Raw genomic sequence first — 21,743 nt, 5'->3', positions numbered from 1 at the left:
ATGCCTCCCTTCACCTCCCCTCGGGCAAATTCCGTCACTCTCAGGTCTGTGGCAGATGGCTAGTTGTCCCTAACAACTCCTCTTCCACTCTTTACACCATTCTAGAAGCACTGCCTGGTCACACGGTTAGTCAGCTCAGCGTCCCAGCCTCCTGTGCCGCTGGACATGGTTACATGACCAGTTTCTGGCCAACAGGACGTGAACGGAGGTGAAACGTCCACTTTCTGTGGCTCACCCTTGAGGGCAAGGAGCACGCACGGCCCCCTCTGTTCCCCTTTTCTCCTCCCTGCTGGCCTAACGACAGGGTGGTGGGACCCGGAGCAGCATCCCTGGACCATGAGATGGGAGACGGCAGAGCAGCTCGGCTTGGGCTTCTCCAAGAGCAGGAGGTAAACGGCTTTGCTGAAGCCACTCTTGCTTTGGGGCTGTGTTACCGGAGCCAGGAAGTGGGGCGCTTGAGAGCCGGACTCCCGGGGCTCAAGCCCAGGCCCATCACTGCCCGTCAGCGTGACCTTGGGCAAGTCACTTAGCATGTCCACATCTCAGGCTCCTCTCTGGGAGCAGAAAGTCGTAAAAATACCACCACTGGCTGCCGTGAGGGTCACATTGCTCTAAACACCTTGCACGTAGTGAGTGCCCGTGTTAGCTTTTACAGCAGCTGGACCTGGGGGCTCAGCGAGACACGGACCCCGCAAATGCCACTCTCTCTGGGATGGCCCTTCGCAGGGCTACGTCTGCCCCATCCCTGCACCCCCGGTGCCCACGGCACCCACGACACCCACGGGGGCTCCGGGAGCACTCTGCGAGCGAAGCTGGACAGACTAATGTTCCTCATATACATGTACAAGGGAGACAGAGGTTCCATGCGTGTTTGTCCTCGGGAGAAAAGTGAGAGGGGACTTCCAGAACACGGTGTGCATTGCCTTCTTTCCTAAATACGCCGCTTCGCAGTTACTGCCTTTCAGGCATAAACGGCGCCTCTTTCATTACCGACTTCTTGTATTAAATTGTGTGAAATAATCCTCAGTGGGTTGATTTGAACAGATTTCCTCCATATATTTTTTCCTGATAATAAGACAAGGAGAAGAACAATCAGCAAATGCCTGGTTTCCTGGTTTCCACACACAGCGTGGCCGTAAAGATATTTGTTGATCCCATCAGACTCCCCTCAGATCATCTCTACTGCTCCTTTGGGGCCCCAACAGAAGTGACCGGCCAACAGGAGACCCACCGGGAAACAGACACCTGATTGCAGAAAGTACAGGTGGGTCTCTGCCAAGTCCAAGTCAAGAGCTTGACGAACAGACAGATAAATAAGTAAATAATGTGGTTTTTAACAAGTTCACCTAGGGATCTGCATTTGATGTGTTCTGTAGGCGGAACTCTGAACGACTCTTGGGGTCTGTCGGTATGACGAAGAGGCTCCAGCTTGCCCTTGGCAGCCCGGGGGACCCCTCGCTGCACTGGGCCGCCGCCACTGTCGTCCCACCATGTCTGAGCCACGCAGCCTCCTGGGAAACGCCCTCCGACTCCCCCAGGCCCCCCCAGTGCTCTCTGTGTACTCCATCACCAGCACCCACAGGAGGTCCCTAGGGTCCACAGGAGCACCTGCCAGGGAGGGTCACCTGGCTGCCAGGACCAGCGGTTTCCAAACATTTAATTTCTGGCCTGTGGATCTCAGCCCTTCTCGCCTTCCTGTTCGGATTTTATACCGGGAGGCTGTGCCGCCCAAGCCACTGCTGCGAGGGGGCCTCCTGGGAGATCCACGGCACGGGCCCTGGGTGTCTGGGTGGGAAGGACTCAGGGAGGGCAGGCCCACACGGCCTGCCATGACCCTCCCCACGGCTCAGCCGGATCTCCGCTCCACCATCCCACCTGCTCCCCCACCCCAAGCACTCCTCCTGCGTGCCCCTCGCCCAGGCCCTCACCGCGCACGCTGCTCCTTGGCCAGGCTGAGGTTGTTGCAATCCAGAGCCCTGCGCAGGTCGCGCTGCTGGCGCTGCTGCTGGCGCTCCATGAGCAGAGCGGCGCGAGCCGTCTGTACCCTCCGACGGTCCCAGTCCATGTCTCGCTGCCGCTCTTCCTCCTGAAGCCTCTGGAGGGAGGAGAGGTGACTCACCACCACCCGTCCCCAGACCCAGAAGAGATCCAGGGGATCATCTAGGAGAATTGGCCTCTCATCTTACAGCCGGGGAAACTGAGGCTCGGGGGGGCAGGTAAGTGAGCAACGTCAAGCAGGAAATCAGAGGAGACCACCCCTACCTGCCATCATTCCAGGTGGCCCAGGGGCTTCCCACACTCGGAAGGTGTCAGCCAGCCCTCTGAGGCCTGCAGGGACAGCCGAGGCAGTCCCAACAGCAGCTGCCAGCCCAGGGCTCCAAATGCAGGGCCTCCCACCCGGGACGCTACCGGTGGGGCATGCTGCTGAACACTGGGATCACCTGGTTGCTTCTAGAACATACCGAAGCAACAGCCCACCCAACAATGGGCTTGTGATCTTGGAGGTGGATTTCTGCATCTCAGCTCATTCCCCATGGCCTTCCAGACCCCTTTATAAATAGCCACCAAGGCTTAGAAGAGGAAACTGGATTAATGCAGAGGGAAGGGTTCACTCCCCCAAACCTGAGTTGTTTTATCAGCCATCCTGAGTCTGAATTACTTTGTCAGCTCACCTTCCTACAGGCAAAAGGAAACAAAAGCAGGTGGGCCAGGTCCGAGGACGAGCACACCTCCTTCCATTCCACGGGTTTCAGGGCAGGGCTCCCAGCCACCCGGTGAGCAGGGCTACTGTCCAGGGGCCCCGCAGACCTGGGTCCACAGGCCACCAGGCACAGACAGGCTGGCAGAGACCCCGGCCCCCACCCAGGGACTGAGCCGAGGCTGGCGCCTGGTTTTGTCACCTACCGGGTGAGTCATTTCGCCTCTCTAAACCTCACTTTCCTTTCCTGTAAAGTGAGGCTGCTTACAGCTGCCCCGAGTCATGATACAAGATGCTTTCATCAAGGATACAGAATGCCATGGGGACATACTTGCCCCGGACTCAGAGACAGGCAACCTAACTATTCTTTGCATGATCTCAGTTTTCCAACCTGTCTCCCTATGTGGAAGAGGCGGCGGGACAGAAGGGCACCGGGGGGCATACAAGGTTGCGGGGCGGGGCAGTATTTATGAGTGGTGAGGCCTATTGTTGGTGTTTTTTCCCTTTCTATTTTTCTGTCTTAATTTTCTACAAAGATTGAAAATCAGACAAAAAATGCTGCTTTCTGGACAGATGGTCGACCTTTCTTGCCAGACAGCTGGACTGAATCTCAGGAGTGAAGGACAGACAGAGCAGGGCCTTGCAAGGGGTCCAACAATCCCTGCGTCTGATGCCAACCTCGGGGCTCTTCCCACGTTGGGCTACTTCCCTGCCTCACTCCCTGGCTGCCCCCCACTCCCGCTCCCATGCCCCCGCTGCCTCTCCCACACACTTGACCTTCTGGGCCTGGAGGAGAGCAGAGAGGGGAGCCGTCCCACCTGCTCCTCATTCCCTGAACCAGGCTGCTGCCCCTCCCCCGTACTCGCCTGACCACAGCACCTGCCATCCCACCCAAGGTGGTCATCTGCTGACCCTGGGGCAGCCCCGCCCATTCTGCAGGCCTGAGAACTTTCCTTTCCTTGGTTTCTCAGGCATTCCCCCTCCTTTCCAAAGACCAACTGCCAACCCGTCAGCTGTCACCCCCTGGGCACAGCCTACCAGTGACCCTCGAACTCCAATGGGCATCAAAAACCTGGGGGGGGGCTTTCCCGGCCACAGACTCTGGGCCCTGCCCCAGGGTTTCTGGTTCAGGAGGTCTGGAGTGGGGCCTGAGAATGTGCATTTCTCCCAAGTTCGTAGGCAATGCCTATGCTGCTGGTCCAGAGACCCCACTTTGAGAGCTTCTGTCCCCATCTTGTCATTACCAAGAATGCCAGCCTTCCTAGTGTCACCACCTTCAAGAGTCCTAATCCGTACCATTCTGACCTGCCTCTTCCGCCCTCTATCCAGTTCCCTGATGGCCGCAGTTACCCCACCCTTCACCCCACACCGGGCCCTCCCACCCACTGACTACCCACTTTGCACTGTCCTGGCGTTCTTTGTGTCTTCGTCTCCCTCCTTGCTCAGCCCAGAGTCCATGGCTGACACCCCCTGGCCGACTGGCAGATGCCCTCACTGCCCTTGAAACTCTCACTTGGTCAGACTTGTTGGCGGGCCCTGAGCACAGTCCCCTTACAGCTAAGCGTGGCCAGGGAAGGGCGCTCACTAGGGATACTTCAAGTTCCTGACCTTCAGCCTCCAGGAGAGCCCTGGCTCTGCCTGGCCATCCTGCCCTCTTCCCCTAGGCCATTCCTTTCCAGATCTCCTAGATGACCATTAGCACCTGGTTCTCTGTCCTCAAATCCCCAACCGGACCCCTTCAGCCTCAGCTGCTGACCTCCCTTCCTGTTTCCCCACAAGCTGCCGCACTGACACGCCCCGCCCCCACGGCCAAGGACGATCAGCTTGGGTTCCTACCCACCCCAAGCCTCAGCTAGTGCTCCCAGGGCCTGGCCTTGTGCTCCCACCACCTGGGACACGGGTTCCAGCAAGTCCCCACTGGCATCAATTTCCCCCTCTCTACTGCGTTGTCCTCATGGAATGACAAGTATGCTATTATTTCTATAATCAGAAAAGCCAAACAACTTTCTCTTGACCCTGTGTCTCCACCAGCCACCACCCCTTCCCTGCACCCTTTAGACCAAAACACTTTGAGAGTGTTATCGGCACCTGTGGTCTCCACTTCCTTCCTGCCTGTGACCCTCTGTCACCCCCACCCCTCCTCCAAGGATGCTCCAGATAGAGGCCCAGGGACTGTCACGTGGGTCCTGCATTCAGCCGGCAGCCCAGTGGCAGTGACTGACCCGGGGGCTCCCGTTGCTGGGCCCCTCCTCCCTCTCCGGCTTCCCCTTCTCCAGCCCCTTCACTCTTCATAAACGATGGTGGGAGTGGGGGCTGTCCCATGACTCAGTCCTTAGATCCCTTCTCTCTGTCTTCACTCACTCCCTGCGTGACCTTAGCCAGGATCACTGCTTTAAATGCTGTCTGTGCAGCCATATCTCAAGGCCTCTGCCTCCAGCCAGGACCCTGTTCTGCACTCCAGCTGCTGCCTTTACTTGGAGTTTGTGGTAGAAAATATTACTTGCCTCCCCGTAGCCATTTTTCTTTCTTCCTTAATAAAACAACAACTGCCAGCACCTTACTGCCTGGAATAAACACATTTCCCGGTCTTTACAATTTGGGGCAACCCTGTGACTAAGTGTTATCCAATGGAATTTAAGAGGAAATGTCCTGTGAAACTTTTGAGAAGTGTCCTTAGAGTGTTCTTCCTTATTCCTTCTTCCTGCTAGATGGAATATGCATGTGATGGCTGGAGCTCAAGCAGCCATCTTGCACTAGGAAGTGGAAACTCGTTACCGAGGATGGCAAAACATTAGCGATCACGGAGCTGCCGAACCAGCCCTGGACTATCTTGCTAAGGATTGGGTCTACATGCAAGAGGTAAGTTCTACTTGATTTAAGATGCTGTCAGTCAGGGTTTTCTGCCACGATCAGGCACAGAATCCTAACAGATAGAGATGTCTAATGGGCACCGCACACATAACACACCCCAAGTTGCACTTGTGACTTCTCCACCTACCAACCTGCTCCTCCCACCATCATCCTCTCTCAGGAAATGCCAACTTCATCCTTCTCACTGCTCAGGCCAGAAGGCCTGGAGTAATCCTTACCTCGTCTGGGTCTCATGCCACACCCGACCCTTCAACCAATCCTGTTCGCTCTACTTTCAGAATAGATCCAGAATCCGGCCACTTCTCAGCACCCTTGCTGCCAGCGCCCTGGACCCAGCCGACACCATCTCTCACCTTGACCACTGCAACAGCCTCCCCCATGATCCCTCTTCCCCCCACTCCAATATAGTCCTTCCTCAGCACAGCTGCAAGAGGGACCCTGCTAAATGTAGGTCAGAGCATGTCACTCCTCTGCTCAAAACCCTCCAGAGCTTTCCATCACAGTCCCAGAAAAAGCCAAGTCTTCCCCGTGGACTGCCAGGACCTTGACCTTCCACCTTCCAGACCTCCTCCTGCCCCTGCCCTCAGTCCACTCCAGCCAGCCGGCTCCTCACTCTTCCCTGAGCAAGTCAAGCTGGTCCTGCCACAAGGCCTTTGCCCTTGCAGTTCACCCTGCCTGGGGGTCCTTCCCCAGATATTTGCGTGGTTTGCTCCCCCCCTTCTTCAAGTCTTTGTTCCAACATCACTTCCCAGGCTCCTGGTAACCCCCCTCAAACCCCGCATCCTCCATCCCCTGGCCCAGCCTTACTTCCACCCAAGCACATTACCCATGTGTGGGGTCATTCGGCTCTCCTCTCCCCCCACCCCACCCAGAACATAAACTCCTTTAGGGCTTCTTCTAGGGACAAGTACAGCAGCAGATATAACCAGATGCTAGAGGAAGGCAGCAGGTGACCCAGGGCTACGTCTGCGGGCTCTGTGAGGAGGGGAGGGGGGCAGGCACCAGCTTCTCCTGGACTTGCTGCTTCTGAACCAGGCGGATCTGCTCCAGCTGCTCCTGGGTCATGCCCTTCCAGCGGTCGGGGACGACGCGGTGCGGCCCAAAGGAGCTGGCCGCCTGCTGTGGGTTCTCCGAGAGCAGGTCCCCACGCAGCAGGTTGGAGATCTCGGCCAGGTTGTCTTCTTGTTCCTGTTTTTTCTCTCGAATTTTCCTTTCCTGTGACTCGGTGGCCTGCACAGGGGAAGACATTAAGGAAGATGCCCTCAGTGACCCCATGGGGATTGAGGCACAGGTGGGCAAATCTCATCGGGAGCCCTTGACGGAAGTTTGCTAAAGTGCACGTGGGACAGGCGGGGTGGGGGCGGTAGACTCGTCAGGCACCGATGTGGGGAGGCCCTTGGACCCTGGCTGGCTGGATGACGATGGGCACGTGGGCTAGGCTGAGGGGACCCCCACCTAATGGTTGTATGTAGGAACTGCAGGTATTTGCACTGATTTGCCCAAGTGGGGAGCTGTCTCCCCAGGTTAGGCCACCATCTCCCACTGGCTTGGCTTCACTCACCTCAGGGCAGGGCTCTGTGCCCTCCCAGTGGCCCCGGTCACCCTTGGACGGCTGTAGGCCACACAGAATACCCAACAGAGTGACCCACAACAGTGCTGACTTCTTTTTTTTTAAGATTTAATTATTTATTTTAGAGAGAACTCGCACAAGCAGGACGCAGAGGGAGAGAGAGAATTTCAAGCAGACTCCTCGCTGAGCAGGTAGCCCGAGGTGGGGCTCGATCCCAGGACCTTGACATCATGACCTGAGCCGAAATCAAGAGTTGGACACTCAACCGCCTGAGCCACCTAGGCGCCCCAAGACTGAGACTGGGGAGTGTTTCCCACCCACCCCAGCATGAGTTAGCACACTCTGGCCGGCACAGGGGGCTGTCATCATTATCCCCACTCTACAGATGACAAAACTGAGGCACGTGGCTGGCTTTTCCAAGGCGGCAGACGAGAGCCGGGTCTTGTCCCTGCACCGCTGGCTCCGGGGTCGCCGCCAACCCTGACACCACAACACACGTCTAACAAAAGGAGCGGCTGTCACCCGCCTGAGGGACACTCTCGGGCGTGTGCCTCCCCTGCTGAGCGGGACTGGCCTGCTGGGAGTGCACTCCTGAGGACAATCACCCGGACCCGTGTAGCAGTACTCCAGGCCAAGGGACAGAGCCTAGCTCTAGTCCGAAGCCAGAGGCGCAGCAACACGGTTTCCAAAACACGAAACAGAAAAAGTCCCCAGCAAAAGGGCTACTACGTAACCTGCCGAGAGAGCTGAGTGAGCATAAGGGAAAGAAGGGATGAGAGCCACAGTACTGCCGAGACAGGAATTCTCTGCGGGGTGGGAGCAAGCGACCTCTTCTCTTAGGCATTGCCCACAGAATGAAGGGCAAGGACCGGGTGGCGTCGAGAACCTCGAAGCCTGCTGGCTGGTGACCTGGGCTCCAGGGGCCTCAGTCTGCCCTTGGGCTCCCCCGCCCCCAGCCCTGGCCGAGCGCCTTCCTCAGACCTCCGCAACCCCTCCATGCTGCCCTGTTGAAAACCAGCATTCTCTCTGGTCTCTGGTCCAGCCTCTCGAGGATTTGGATGACCTAAACGTCCCACCAGAAGGATATTTTTGAGCCTGTGTCTCCCAACTATTTAGGTCACAATGTGATAGTATTAGACCCTCCAAATAGCACGTACTTCACACACACACACACACACACACACACACCCCAACACGGGGATTAGAAATGATGAGGTTAAACATAAATCCCGGAGCAGTATTCTCCTTTTCCCTCCCCGCTTCCTGGTGCATCGTGTCACGCTACTGCACAGACCACAGTTCTGGTCAACCAGCTCCTGGGCTAAACGAATCAGGGTGCCCCCCATCCCATCCAGGAAGTATAATCGCGTTTGAAAAGAAAATCAGGGAAGGGGGCGTCTAATTAACAAAAGGAATAGAGAACAGGGAATGGCCGGGCGAGGAGCAGCATTTGGGAGGAGGTCCTACAGAGCTGGGAGAGGAGGGAGGTGTCAGGAGCTTCCAGGAATTGACACTAATCGTCAGCATCACAATCGCCCCTGTTAACAAGGGCCTGAGGACCTGTTCTCAGGAAGGACCAGAGCTCGGAGAGGTGAGAGAGAGGAAGTGAAAGCAAGACAAGGTGTCAGAGCAGGCTGGGTGGCATCCGTTTAGGTAGACGTCAAGAATCTGAGGTTTAGAGGGTCAACTGAGACCCCCCACCCCCCAGACTCTCGTGGCCAGTTTTGTTGAATTTCACACCCTGACTCAGAGCTCAGGAGCAGGGATGGGGTCTCACTCACCCCCCTAACTGAGCAGCCCCGGCAGGGCTCTGTCAGGGTGTGGTGTGAGCCAGAGAAGGGCTGAGCCTGGGCACGGGAGGCGGGGGCACCCCCGGGGAAGCGGCCATGTGCGTGTCCGCGCCCCCCGGACGGACGAAGCCCAGGGTGTACCTGGCTCTTGTTGAATTCTTTCACAGCTGCGCTAACAGCCTTTCTGGTAGCACTTTCCAGATTCTGTAGATGTTTGGCTGCTTCATCGAACTGCAGTCTTGTCCTCATGTAGATGTCCTCTGAAAAGGAAGCAAAATGCAGTCAAACCTCGCCTGCCCACCCGAGCTCCTTCCCAGCCGTGCCAAGCATCTCTTCTTGGCCTGCCCTCATCCACAGAGCAGGGGATTCAGGTAGAGCTCCGGGGTGTGGGCACGGGGTATTGGCATCACTACTGGGGATCGCTGATGTCGGCCCTGGTCCTGGGCTGGGGCACTGATCAATCATCCTCACAATGGGCAAGGGAGCTCTGCTGGGGCGGGGGGGGTCCCAAGGGGGGTCCCCAGAAGAAGGGGTGTCGGAGGGAGGGAGATATTCATGCAGTCACAGCAGGACTTTGGAGGACAGGCATCCAAACAGCAAACGCTAAAGACAGAGTCAGACAGGAGCAGGCTGCTAATCCCCACCCAGACAATTTCTACTCTGTTAACCCGACCTTTCTGAGCCTCCAGCCCTCTTTGGGGGGGGGGCAGGACAACTCCTACATTGCAGGGTCGTTACACGTTTTTAAAAAAGTCACCCATCGCAAGGTTGTTCACATGGTGTCTGTGCCCCATGGGGTCGTCATTACCTCCAAATACAAAGACCAAACTCTAGTTGTGAGTTAATGGCCTCTGCTCCCCTTGGACTTCACCTCCCCCATCTCTTGCATTTACGCGCTCGGTTGACACAGGAGGCACACACGGACTGGGCCCTTTGCTGGGCACCTAGTGTACGGGTGGGCAAGACGTCAAGGGCTCTTTCTGCCTTCGTGGAACTTACGGTCAGGAGACGAGCAAGGTCATAAACGAATGAACCCCGAAATACGTCTGTGGAAGCACATTGCAATAGTGCTCTAGCGGGAAAGGGGACCAGGAGAGGAAGTGCTGGGAATGCATGACTCAGGCGGAGGTGGGTGGGGAGTAAAGGGGCTTCTCAAGGAGGAAAGGACATTGAAGCTGAGGCGGGAGGACAAGCAATTGGGCAGAGAGCAGGTGCAAAGGGTCTGATGGGATTTGCCAGGATCCAGAAGCGAAAGGAAGCCAAGTGGCTGGAATGGAGCGAGTGGGGTAGGGGCCATAAGGTGACATGGGGTGTTGGGGGTGGGTGCTGAGCGGCAGGGCCCTGTAGCCTACAAAGGATTTTGCCTTTTATTTCCATACATAATGGGAAGCCACTGGAGGGTCTTAAGCTGGGATGGAGGGAGTGGGGGTGACATTGTCCAACTTGACATTGTCCCAAAAGCAGCACTCAGACTGCTATGTTGAGAACAGGCTGGAGAGGACAAGAGAGAAAATGAAGGACAATTAGAAAGACCTCGGTGTGGTCCCTCCAGGTGAAAAAAAGGTGGTGGCTTGGATCACCGTGGTGAGAGCAGGGATGGGAGAAATGGACGGTTCCAAATATACGCCCGAAGTAGGACAGGAGTTGAGGATGGCTTGGAGACAAGGGTGGCTCAAGGACGACTCCCAGCTTTGTGGCTTGACTAGGGACAGAGATGTCATTCAGTGAGGGGAGGAGGGTGGAGGGAGGCACAGAGCCGGACAGAAATTCAGGATTACTTTCCAGAATGTAGTGAGGTGCCTGGAGACATGTCCAGGGGACAGCTCAAGGGCCAAATCCAATGCTGAGATACAAGCTCTCAGCCAGAGGTGGGAAAGTGGGCACCTGGGAAGTGGTTGAGATTTATTTTAAGGCCTATGAATGCATTTTCAACAGGTATCTATGTACCAAGAACTAATGATAGAGCAGTGAATAAAACAGACAAAATCTCCTGCCTTCATTGAGCTTGGGATAGGATATGATCAGAGGGATGACAAATACATAACCATACAGCATGTCGGTGATCAGTGCTATGGAGAAGTGGATAAGAGAGTGTGGGGATAGGGGAGGGTACAGGGTTGCCATTTAAAATAGTGGTCCGGGAAGACCTCTCTGATAAGATAGCATTTCAGCAAAGACCTGAAGAAGGATAAGGAGCAGGCTATGCAGATATATACAGGGAAATGTTTCCAGGCAGGGGAAACAGTTGGTGCAAAGGCCCTGAGGCAGAAGTGCCTCACACATTAATGTTCTGAATGAGGAACCAGGGTGGCAAGGGTGGAATGAATGAAAGGCAGTGTGGTTGATCAGTACAGACTGTGAAACCCTTATTGGTCCTTGAAATGAATCTGGCTTTTATTCTGAGTGAAATGAGAAGCTATTGGAAAGTTTTGAGCAAAAGATCTAGCTAAATTTTTAGCAGGTTCATTCTGGTCGCTGGGTTGAGAAGAGATTACAGAGGGATAAGGGCAGAAGCAGAGAGACCACCTGGAGGCTGTTGCAATAATCACACTGAGAGATGTTGAGAGCGTGGTCCAGAACTGTCGTGCTGGGGGCGGAAGGAGGTAGCTGCAATTTGAGATGCTTTGTGGCTGGACCAGGTGTGGCATTTGAGAGAAAGGAAGGAATCAAGATGCCTTGGGGTTGGGACCTGAGCAGCTGGAACAGAGGAGTTCCCATTGACAAGTTTATTAGACACCCAAGAGCAGATGGATGTCGGGAGGTAATTGGATGTATGCGTCTGGATTCAAGGAGGAGTCCAGGCTGGAGATGTAAATTTGGGGAATGATGGCCTATGGCTGGTATTTAAACCCATGAGACTAGCTGAGATCGGCACGGGAACGAGTGTGGTTGAGAGAGGAGAGGCACAGAGGGCCCTGGTGAGCAATGACACGCGGAGGTTTGGAAGGAGGGGAGAAAGACAGACCTAAAATCCCTAATCGCTTACTCCTCCATCAGTCACATAGCCAAAGGGCCTGGGGAGGAACATCAGGCTGACGGTGTATCCTAGAAGCCAGTCGAGGGGAGTTTTTCCAGGAGGAGGAGGTGATCCCCGATGGCACAGGCTGCAGATGAAGAAGAGGTCTGGAAACCGAGCTTGGAGGGGCAGTGTGGAGGTCCTGGTGATGGTGGCCAGGCAGTTTCGGGACAGGGAGAGGGCAGAGGTCTGGTGGGGGTGGGCCATCTTGGGAAACATCGCTCCTGGAGAGCAGAGAGAGAAGAGAAGAAGGGGCGGGGGAGGCGCTGGGAGGAGGGCGAGCTGCCCAGGGAGGCTGCAGGGAAACCACTAGAGAGGCAAGGCTGGGGGCGGAGTGGGGGGGCTGGGGGGGTGGAGGGCCTCGCTCCCTGTCACAGGTCCCGTTTGGCCTTCACCAAAGCACTTCTGTGTCCTGTCACCCCACCGGCACGTGCATGAGAGCAGTGACACTGTCCACTCTGTTACCGCATCTTGCCAGCCCGAGAAGTCACCGGAGCTCAGGAGCTGCTGGGAGTCCCCGCGTAGAGGCACTGCTGAGCACAGATGCTGGCCGCCCAACTGCCCACAGCACGTGCTCGCCTTGCAGCGTCCTCCAGGAGAGAGCTGTTTCCCGCCTTTGGAGACCTTGCCAGAGAGGATTCTGGGCCTGGGGGGGGTCCTGGTGAGGGCAGTGAGCACGGAGCTCATGGCTGCAACCCTCAGACCCTCTAGGAACGTCTAGCACAGCCCTCAGGAGACCAGCGGCACCTGTGTATTCCCCACTGCCTTCCCAGCAGACTGCAAGCACCCCGAGGGCAGGGCGCATTCTCAGTTACCCCGGCTGGAGCCCGGGCACAGAGAGCAAGCTCAGAGCTGGTTTCCTGCTAAATCCTGGAAGGCGGGCCCTTTCTCCTCAGGGCCAACATAGCACGTTAGCCAGACTTAAGAGACAAAATGAAGCTGGGGAGAAGACCAGGGCGCTGATCTGTGGAAGAAAGTCTTGAGACCAGTGTGTCCTTCCCGTTACATTACCTGCACATCTCTGGTGGGCGCGGGCGTTCTCCCACTCCCTTTGCTGCTGCAAGGACCATTCTCGGCTTTGCTCCTGCTGGAATTTCTTCCTCTCATGGAAGTTTAAGTCCTCTCCCATGAATCTCTGCATTCCTGATACCGTATTCCGAATATCATTATCTGACTGCCTAGCGGGAAGATCTTTCTTAAAGGCTAGGGGGTCTGATAGGTCAAATTCACGGCGTGTTTCTGGCCTCTGGAAGCACTGTTGGAAGTCATTGATGGCTTTACAGAGGCTTTTCTTATCTCTCCTTTCCCGGCCTTCCAATATGCACGCGATTTTGTCATTTTGCCTCATTTCAGCAGCTAGAAGAAAGAGCGTATTGGTAAGATTAAGGTTCCGAGAAAAAATAAATTTGAATCTGCTTTAAAAAATAATTTTTGGTAATTCTAAAAGTAATACAAGCCTCTGAAAAGGTAACACAACCATCAAAGAATCAGTATTCTGAAATATAAATACCTACAAATCAGTTTAAAAAACCAAACTGGGAGGCCTGGATGGCACATTTAGTTAAGCAACTGACGATTTCCGCTAATGTCATGACGGGTCATGTCCTGGAAGATCATGGGGCTGGAGCGCTTGGGTGGCTCAGTCCTTAAGCATCTGCCTTTGGCTCTGGGGTGATCCCAGGGTCCTGGGATCGAGCCCCGCATCAGGCTCCCTGCTTCGCTGCGAGCCTGCTTCTTTCTCTCCCACTCCCCCTGCTTGTGTTCCCTCTCTTGCTGTCTCTCTCTCTGTCAAATAAATAAATAAAATCTTTTAAAAAAAAATGAAAGATCATGGGGCACCTGGGTGGCTCAGTCCTTAAGTATCTGCCTTCGGTTCAGGTCATGATCCCGGGGTCCTGGGATCGAGCCCCGCATCGCGCTCCCTGCTCGGCGGGAAGCCTGCTTCTTCCTCTCCCACTCCCCCTGCCTGTGTTCCCTCTCACGCTGCCTCTCTCTCTCTGTCAAATAAATAAATAAATAAAATCTTAAAAAAAAAAAAAGAAAAGAAACCTGAAGATCAATACACTTCTGAAAAGATGACTGGCCTTACAAGATGGGAACCATCTGATAAATTGGCAAAATATTTAAAATGCTTATAATAGCATGTATTAGTAAAGAAATTAGTAAGGAGAGTAAGGAAACTAGATTTCTCATTCATTGCTTGGGAGAGTGCAACTTGGTACAATTATAACTTTGGAAAGCAATTTGCCAATGTCCCATAAAACTGGAAACATGTATACCTGATGACCTACCAGTTCGACTCCTACGTGTCTCTCACCTCTGTACACTAGGGACATAATACATCGATAGTCATTGCAGCATTGTTTGGAAAAAACCTAAATCAGCCATCAGTAGGGAATGAATAAAGAAATTGCGGCTAATTCACATAACAAAATACCGTAAGATAATTAAAATGAACATTCTATATGTAGATCACTGATTAATTTTATTTTATTTTTTAAAAGATTTTATTTATTGGGGCGCCTGGGTGGCTCAGTCATTAAGCGTCTGCCTTTGGCTCAGGGCGTGATCCTGGCATTCTGGGATCGAGCCCCATGTCAGGCTCTTGCTGGGAGCCTGCTTCTTCCTCTCCCACTCCCCCTGCTTGTGTTCCCTCTCTCGCTGGCTGTCTCTCTCTCTGTCGAATGAATAAATAAAATCTTTTTAAAAAAGAGATTTTATTTACTTATTTGAGAGAGAGAGAGACAGACAGACAGACTGTGCAAGTAGGGGGGCAAAGCAAGAGGAAAAGAAGCAGACTCTGCCGAGTGAGGAGCCGGACGGGGGCTGATCTCCGGAGCCTGAGGTCTTGACCTGAGCCAAAATCAAGAGTCGGTCACTTAACCAACTGAGCCACCCAGGTGCCCCATGACTGATTAATTTTAAAAATATGTTGAATAAAAAAGGTTGTAAAAGGATCCATTCAATGTATTTATGGAAGATTTAGGTGATATTTTAAAACACCCAAGGCAAAATTTTGTATCTTAAAACACACACACAAAATTTAATATCATCATGAATATGTACATAAATAGTACAATATGACAAGAAGCAAGCATGGACGTGATACACCTGCCCGAGGAAGGAGGAGGAGGGAAGATGATGTGGGGGAGAGCTCTATCTATCTATAGCTATACATACACATACATACATATGTAGGGTTTATATATATTTATGTATATATTTAAACATTTATACATTTCATATATATACACACATTATAACACATATATCTATAGATATATATCCATACACACATAGCATTTAATTCTCAAAAAGAATTCTTAAAATAAGACATCTAAAGCCAATTTGGCAAAATATTAACATCTAATCTGCTAGTAGGTATGTATGTGCCCGTCATATCATTCTTGAAAGTTTGAATTATTTTTAAGCATAATATTGAAAAAAAGGTGAACTGTTCAGAAACTAGAGAAGAAAATAAACTTCGCTCATATGCTATCATTCCAACATCACCACTGCTTACATTTTGGCATATTTTCTTTCTGTCTTTTTCTAAGATTGTTTTTAAAAAATATATTTTAACATTTAATTGATAGCCATGGTATATACAATTTTGTATTCTGCTTTTTTCTATTAAAAAAATCCTAATGGGGGGGCGCCGGGGTGGCACAGCAGTTGAGCGTCTGCCATCAGCTCAGGGCGTGATCCCGGCGTTATGGGATCGAGCCCCGCATCAGGCTCCTCTGCTATGAGCCTGCTTCTTCCTCTCCCTCTCCCCCTGCTTGTGTTCCCTCTCTCACTGTCTGTCTCTCTCTGTCAAATAAATAAATAAAATCTTTTTTAAAAAAATCCTAATGGGGGCACCTGGGTGGCTCAGTTGGTTGAGCATCTGACTTTTGATTTGGGCTCAGGTCATGACCTCAGGGTCATGAGATTGAGCCCCCAGTCAGGCTCCACACTGGGCGCAGAGTCGGCTTGAGATTCTCTCCCTCTGCCCCTCCCGCTGTGCTTGCTCTTGTGCTCACTCTCTCTCTCTCTCTCTCAAATAAATAAATAAGTCTTTTAAAAAAATTAAAAAATCCTTATGAAGGTTAAAAAAATGAGCTGGAGGGGCGCCTGGGTGGCACAGCGGTTAAGCGTCTGCCTTCGGCTCAGGGCGTGATCCTGGCGTTGTGGGATCGAGCCCCACATCAGGCTCTTCTGCTGTGAGCCTGCTTCTTCCTCTCCCACTCCCCCTGCTTGTGTTCCCTCTCTCGCTGGCTGTCTCTATCTCTGTCGAATAAAGAAATAAAATCTTTAAAAAAAAAAAAAAGAAAAAAAAGAAAATACTTATTTAAAAAAAAAAAAATGAGCTGGAATTGTTGCACCTGATGTGGGAAAATGAATTCTATTTGAAATTTTGATCTCAGGGCTACCACGCTATCGTATCTAGCTCTGAGTCAGTGCAGGGATGAGAGCTTGCAGTGTGTGGATGTCATCTAGTGCAAGCAATGGTCCCCTGGAGAAGGTCTGGAACTTTTTAGGAGAGAATGGTGTGTGTTTAGGGTTTTTCACACCCAATTTTTAAAGAAAACTGGTAAAAACGTACTTTACCCTCAAAATATATTTCCTACAACCCACATTGAATTCAAAAGCTGTTTTCCCTTTAACAGAGAAAGAATTAGCACATTAAGTTAATCGAGCACAAGCAACTGTGAAATTTTAAAAGGAGGAGTGTGTGGGGGCGCCTGGGTGGCACAGTGGTTAAGCATCTGCCTTCGGCTCAGGGCGTGATCCCGGCGTTGTGGGATGGAGCCCCACATCAGGCTCCTCCACTATGAGCCTGCTTCTTCCTCTCCCACTCCCCCTGCTTGTGTTCCCTCTCTCGCTGGCTGTCTCTATCTCTGTCGGATAAATAAATAAAATCTTTAAAAAAAAAAAAGGAGTGTGAAAATGACAAGTTTTACATATTTGAAGACATGAGGACTGGCGTCCATAGGTACACAGCCTTAAACTGGTAGGGAGGCTTCAGGAAATGCTCACCAAAAGTTTCATGTCTCGCTTTTTCTGTTGCTTCTTTTATCTTCTGCTCATGAACCTGAACATCCCAAGCTTCTGTGTCTCCCTGGGAAAGGAAAACAAGGGGAGACGAGTTACAGCCAGATAATTTTAGTCAGTCGATGACAATCCTACTTAACTTTTTAAAGCCTTGTTCCACTATGAACTAATTGTCTTAGGTACACATCAGGTCTTTGCATACCTGGATGCTTTTGCTTATAATTGGTTCTTCAGCTTGTCCCCCGAGCTTCCTTCTCCCTTTCTCTTGGTTAATAGAGATCTTCAGAACACAGCTTAGGCAACACCTCCTCTGGGAAGCCCTCTCTGATTTCCTCTCCCAGCCCCAGTCTGTGCTCTCCTGACACCCTGTGCTCCCCTGCCTCACAGCGCTGATTCCACTGCATATTAATGCGACCATTTTAATGTGTGCGTTTCCTCTCCTCCATGGGCCATGAACTGTGCAAGGTCAGGCAGGGATGGCTATATTCCTCATTCCCTGGGATCAGCTCAGGCTTGCCACAAAACAGGAACGCCACAGGCATTTGTCAAATGGATAGACTGAAAGGAAGGAGTCCCGGGCAAAGTAGGAAATCTGGCTCAGAGAAAGGAAACCCGCGCTCCGGTCTCTGGAGCCACCCAGGGCAGGCAAGCCCCCTCCCCGCTGCAGGGCTCCATTTGCCTGTCCGGCAGGTGAGAGGGTGCAGGATCTGGTCTGCGAAGGTCTTTCCCGTCGTCAGCAGTCAATACAAGGAGCCAGTCCTCCCCAGCACAGCTGGTGCCATTCGCGGCTGTGCCTGGATCAGCGGTTTCACCGCAGGGGTTCGCCTCCGCTGTCCTGCCGCCCGCCGCCCGCTTCCCTCGCCACCCTCCTGCCCACGCCCTCCCGACCGGGGACCTCACCCCGATGATCCTGTTCCTGGCGTTGAATATCCGTTTCTGCCTGCACAGCTCGTTGTGCCTCCTCTTGCCCAGAGCCAAGTACTGCTCCAGGTCCCTGGGCTGCGCTAGCTCCATGACTGCAAGTTGCGAAGAAATCCTAAGGGGTTTTTTAAGGCACGCGAGATGAAAGGAAAAACACAACAAAGATAATACTAGCTGTAGCCTAAGCGAGGCTGGTTCCGCTGCGATACGCGCCGGCTTCGCCAATTTTCAGTCCGGCTTCGCCAATTTTCAGTCCGGCTTTCTGCTACCTCGCGGAGGGCTACGAGACCGGTTTCCTCGGAGACGTAAACAACCCGGTTGCTTAGGAACGGCGCGGCGCCCCCTGGGTTCTCGCTCTCCTCTCGCGAGACGCCGCGAAGAACTTCCCGCGCTTTTCCTGCGGGCGTGTGGGGAAGACGCTTGAGGCGCGGAGGGCGCAGCCATGGGCCACCTGGAGCTGTTGCTCGTGGAGAACTTTAAGTCGTGGCGGGGCCGCCAGGTCATCGGCCCTTTCAGGAGGTTCACCTGCATCATCGGCCCCAATGGCTCCGGTAACTGGGACCCTGAACGCCTCTGCCCGCCCCGCTCATCCAGGCCGCATTTTGCCTGAGGGGACGTGAGGGCGGCCTAGCGTACCAGACTCGGGCGGTTGCTGCCCACCGGCCTCCTCCGGCCTCACTACTCCCCTCGGACCGGCCCTCCTTCGCCAGACCTAGACCCTCACCCTCTCCTTGGGACCCCTGGGGACCCTGACCCCCACCCTCTGTCCTCGCCGCCAGGTGCCCAGCCTCGTCCTCTGGCGCCCGGCCCCGAGCCCTCTGCCGCTTGGACCACAGACCCCGGCCCTCGGCGGCCCGTGCCCCAGACCCTAACCCTCTGCCCCCCACCCTCCGGCTCCCGGAGCCCGACTCCACCCTGCGCCTTCGCCGCCAGCTGCCCATCCTCGTTCTCCGCTGCCCAGAGCCCGACCCCCGTCCTCCGCCCCCAGTCCTCCACTGCCCGACCCTCATCCTCGCCACCAGGTGCCTACCCTTGCCCTCTGCCCAGCCCCCAGGCACCCACCTTCGTCCAGTGACCCTCGACCTCCGCCGCCTGGCACCCCGCCCTCCAGGGCCCAGACCCTGACCCCGATCCTCGCCCTGCAGCACATGGTGCTGGCCGCCAGGTGCCTACCCTCGCGCTCGGCCCCGGCCCCGCCGTCTGCCGCCGGCCCCTCCCCTTCAGCTGCCCAGCCCTCCACCGCCAGGTGCCCACCCACGCCCTCCGCCCAGCCCCTGGCCCTCTGGCACCTGAATCCCGCCCCTCGCCCTCCGCCCCTCTGTACTCAGCCCTCCACCACCAGGGGCCCACCCTTGCCCCCTGCAGCTGGGCTGTGACCCTCCTCCACACCCAATCCCAGGTCTGCCCAGGACCCTCCTCTCCTTTGCCCTGGCTTCCAGGGCTTTGCGGGTTTCTTCTCCAGGCCTGAGCCCTAGCCACCTCTTGTCATGAGCACGGTTCACATAATTATAAAGCAGGTTCAGGATTCCAAACTCTGATATTTCACCACGTGTTTAACTTGGCTTCTTACAAAGCAAAGCACAAGACTAGTCCAAAAAAAAAAAAAAAAGATAGAACAGGAGGTAAGAAGTTAACCAACCCATCCTGCAGTCAGTCTGTGAGTGTCCGGTTGAGATAGGGCCTCCGTCAGGGTCAGCGCTGGGTACTTACTGCTTATTATGTTCAAGCAGTGAAGGACCTCCGTTTCTTTCGAAGATCGGTCATGCAGAGCCTTCCCCCGCTGCCTTTCTGAAGTGTCAGACAAGAGGGGCCAGTGTCTGAGGAGTCTGACACTGCTGCAAAAATCCTCTTTTTAAAGGGATTTAATCAGTCTTGGGCCTTTGCAGACCTCCCTTGTTTCTGCTGGTCATCAGATCTGAGTGTGTCATGAGCTGGTGCTGGTCTAGTTGACAACTGGTCTTAGCTTGCAATACCCTTACCTGCTACCTCATTGCTTGACACAGGCCCCTGCTTGACAGGAGTGACTCCATCTTGCTTGCTACACCTCTCCTCTCCACCCCCTTCCTTTTCTCATCCAAAGATTAAGTGAGAGAGATCTGAGGGAAATAATTGGTTTTCAGGAACCTGAACAACAGTTTGGATTCAAGGAAATTTCTACACAGGAATACTGTAATAATAACGGCATTCATGGCGCTTTTACCAAGTTCCTGGCACCCCTATTGCAATGCTCATAAGTGGGTATTATCCCATTTTATAGTATAGGAAACTGAGATTCAGAGGGGCCAGATGACTCTTCCATGGTCACCCAGGAAGTGGGAGAGCCTGGACTTGAGTTCGGGCCTGGCCAGTCTCCCTACCGCGCTGCGGTAAGAATCCACAGATGTAATGACCCTAGCAGGTGAAGGCCTAATGATGATAGTTACTTCAAGATTTTTCCTAACTCAAATCTTCCTTGTGGCTATCTTAGGCCAAATTTCCTTGATTCTGTTATCAAAAAGACATTGAAAAGATAAGGGTAAGAATACAAGAGTATTTATAATCTTCTCCACTCATTTATCAGGAGAGCCCACCATCAGTTGATTTTCACCTTTTAACTGGTGATTATGTGAAGGGTTGCTAGATTATATTTTGTACTTCCAACAGTGTAATATTTTGAATGAGTATTTGGGTAAAGTCTTATACTGTGATTAGCCTAAATTACTTGCCCACTGCTGTTCAAGATCCAGATAAAGTGGTGTTTTGAACTTTTTTAAACTATTGCCATATCTAAGTTTCAATCTTATTTCTTCTCTGAATTCAACAATACATATCATGATTAACAATATATCTTCAGGTTATTGTGAAAATGCCTTTACAACTTCCTCTCGTCCCACATGCCCTGGAAGCTCCACTCCCCTCCTGAGAATCACTGGTAACCCAGAGACGTTGCTTAGAACCATATAAAGCCAATCGTGGGTTATTTCAGCATTACCTTTAAAATCATCTTTCCACAACAAAAATGTTTGGTTTACTTACTGTTGAATTTTGCATGGGCTATTCATATTCTCCTATATGATGGCCAAAACTCAGTATAATACTAATCCATGAATAATTTAATGGGGGATATTCTAGATTCATTTGAATACTTGTTAATAAATTATCTTTTTAAAAATCAACAGAATTACTGGCACATTTAGGTAGATTTTATTAAACCAAATGATAATTTTCTGTTCTACTCATTTTCTCTTAAACTTCAGTTTAGCTAGTTGTAGTCATTCCTTTTGTAATAATTTCCTATTGCTACCACCTGTAAAAGTTTGACACGTTCTCATTTGTTTTTAGTAAATCTAAATCTGGGTTTTTTGTGGGTAGTGGGAAATGTCATCTTTAATCTTAACCTTGATGTTTTCCACTGAAATTTAGCAAATAGTTTTTGTGTATATATAGTATTAGAAGCAGAAGAAGATATGTATAATAAGACAGCTTCTGCTCCCAAGGCATTGGGAGTATAAGAAAACAACACACTTATTGAAATAGAAGGCCCAATAATACTGTTTATGGAACTTTAATAGATCTTTTATAGATCTGACTTGGGGAGGTATGGACAGGAAGGTGTAAAGATAAGGAAAGGTTTTCTAGAGTTAGCATTTGAGCTGGCCCAAAGAGTAAAGAGTATTTTCCTAGAGATTTGTGAGTCTATTTGTGGGACAGTTAATAGCCCAAATTGTCAAGAATGTAGTGCATGTGTAGGGGAGCAGTGGTGTATGATGTTGGAATCCTATTGGGTAAGTCCTTGCCAGAGTGATATATTTAACTTTATGGAAAAAATGGTAGACTGAAGCAGGACTATTTAGCAGGGAA

General features: G+C 52.4%; 2 protein-coding genes across 2 annotated transcripts in view; one reads left to right on the top strand and one right to left on the bottom strand.

Moving 5' to 3' along the window:
- Positions 1–859: 859 nt before the first annotated feature.
- RIBC2 (RIB43A domain with coiled-coils 2) lies at positions 860–18,194 on the bottom strand. The gene is made up of 7 exons (XM_002922908.4): positions 17,883–18,194; positions 16,968–17,049; positions 12,957–13,301; positions 9,071–9,189; positions 6,572–6,799; positions 1,929–2,095; positions 860–1,065 (listed from the first exon to the last, which is right to left on the bottom strand). Exons 1-7 carry the CDS (start codon positions 17,994–17,996, stop codon positions 987–989), a joined length of 1,134 nt encoding a protein of 377 aa, XP_002922954.1. The 5' UTR covers positions 17,997–18,194; the 3' UTR covers positions 860–986.
- Positions 18,195–18,306: 112 nt separating this feature from the next.
- SMC1B (structural maintenance of chromosomes 1B) overlaps positions 18,307–21,743 on the top strand; it is a 72,627-nt gene continuing 69,190 nt past the window's right edge. Inside the window, exon 1 of the mRNA XM_002922912.4 lies at positions 18,307–18,454. Within this exon, the coding sequence (XP_002922958.1) occupies positions 18,346–18,454 (109 nt within the window). The 5' untranslated portion in view covers positions 18,307–18,345. The remainder of the gene's footprint in view (positions 18,455–21,743) is intronic.

The sequence above is a fragment of the Ailuropoda melanoleuca genome, chromosome 15, assembly GCF_002007445.2.
Source record: "Ailuropoda melanoleuca isolate Jingjing chromosome 15, ASM200744v2, whole genome shotgun sequence".
Lineage (NCBI taxonomy): Eukaryota > Metazoa > Chordata > Mammalia > Carnivora > Ursidae > Ailuropoda > Ailuropoda melanoleuca.
This window is presented reverse-complemented; position numbering and strand designations above follow the sequence as displayed.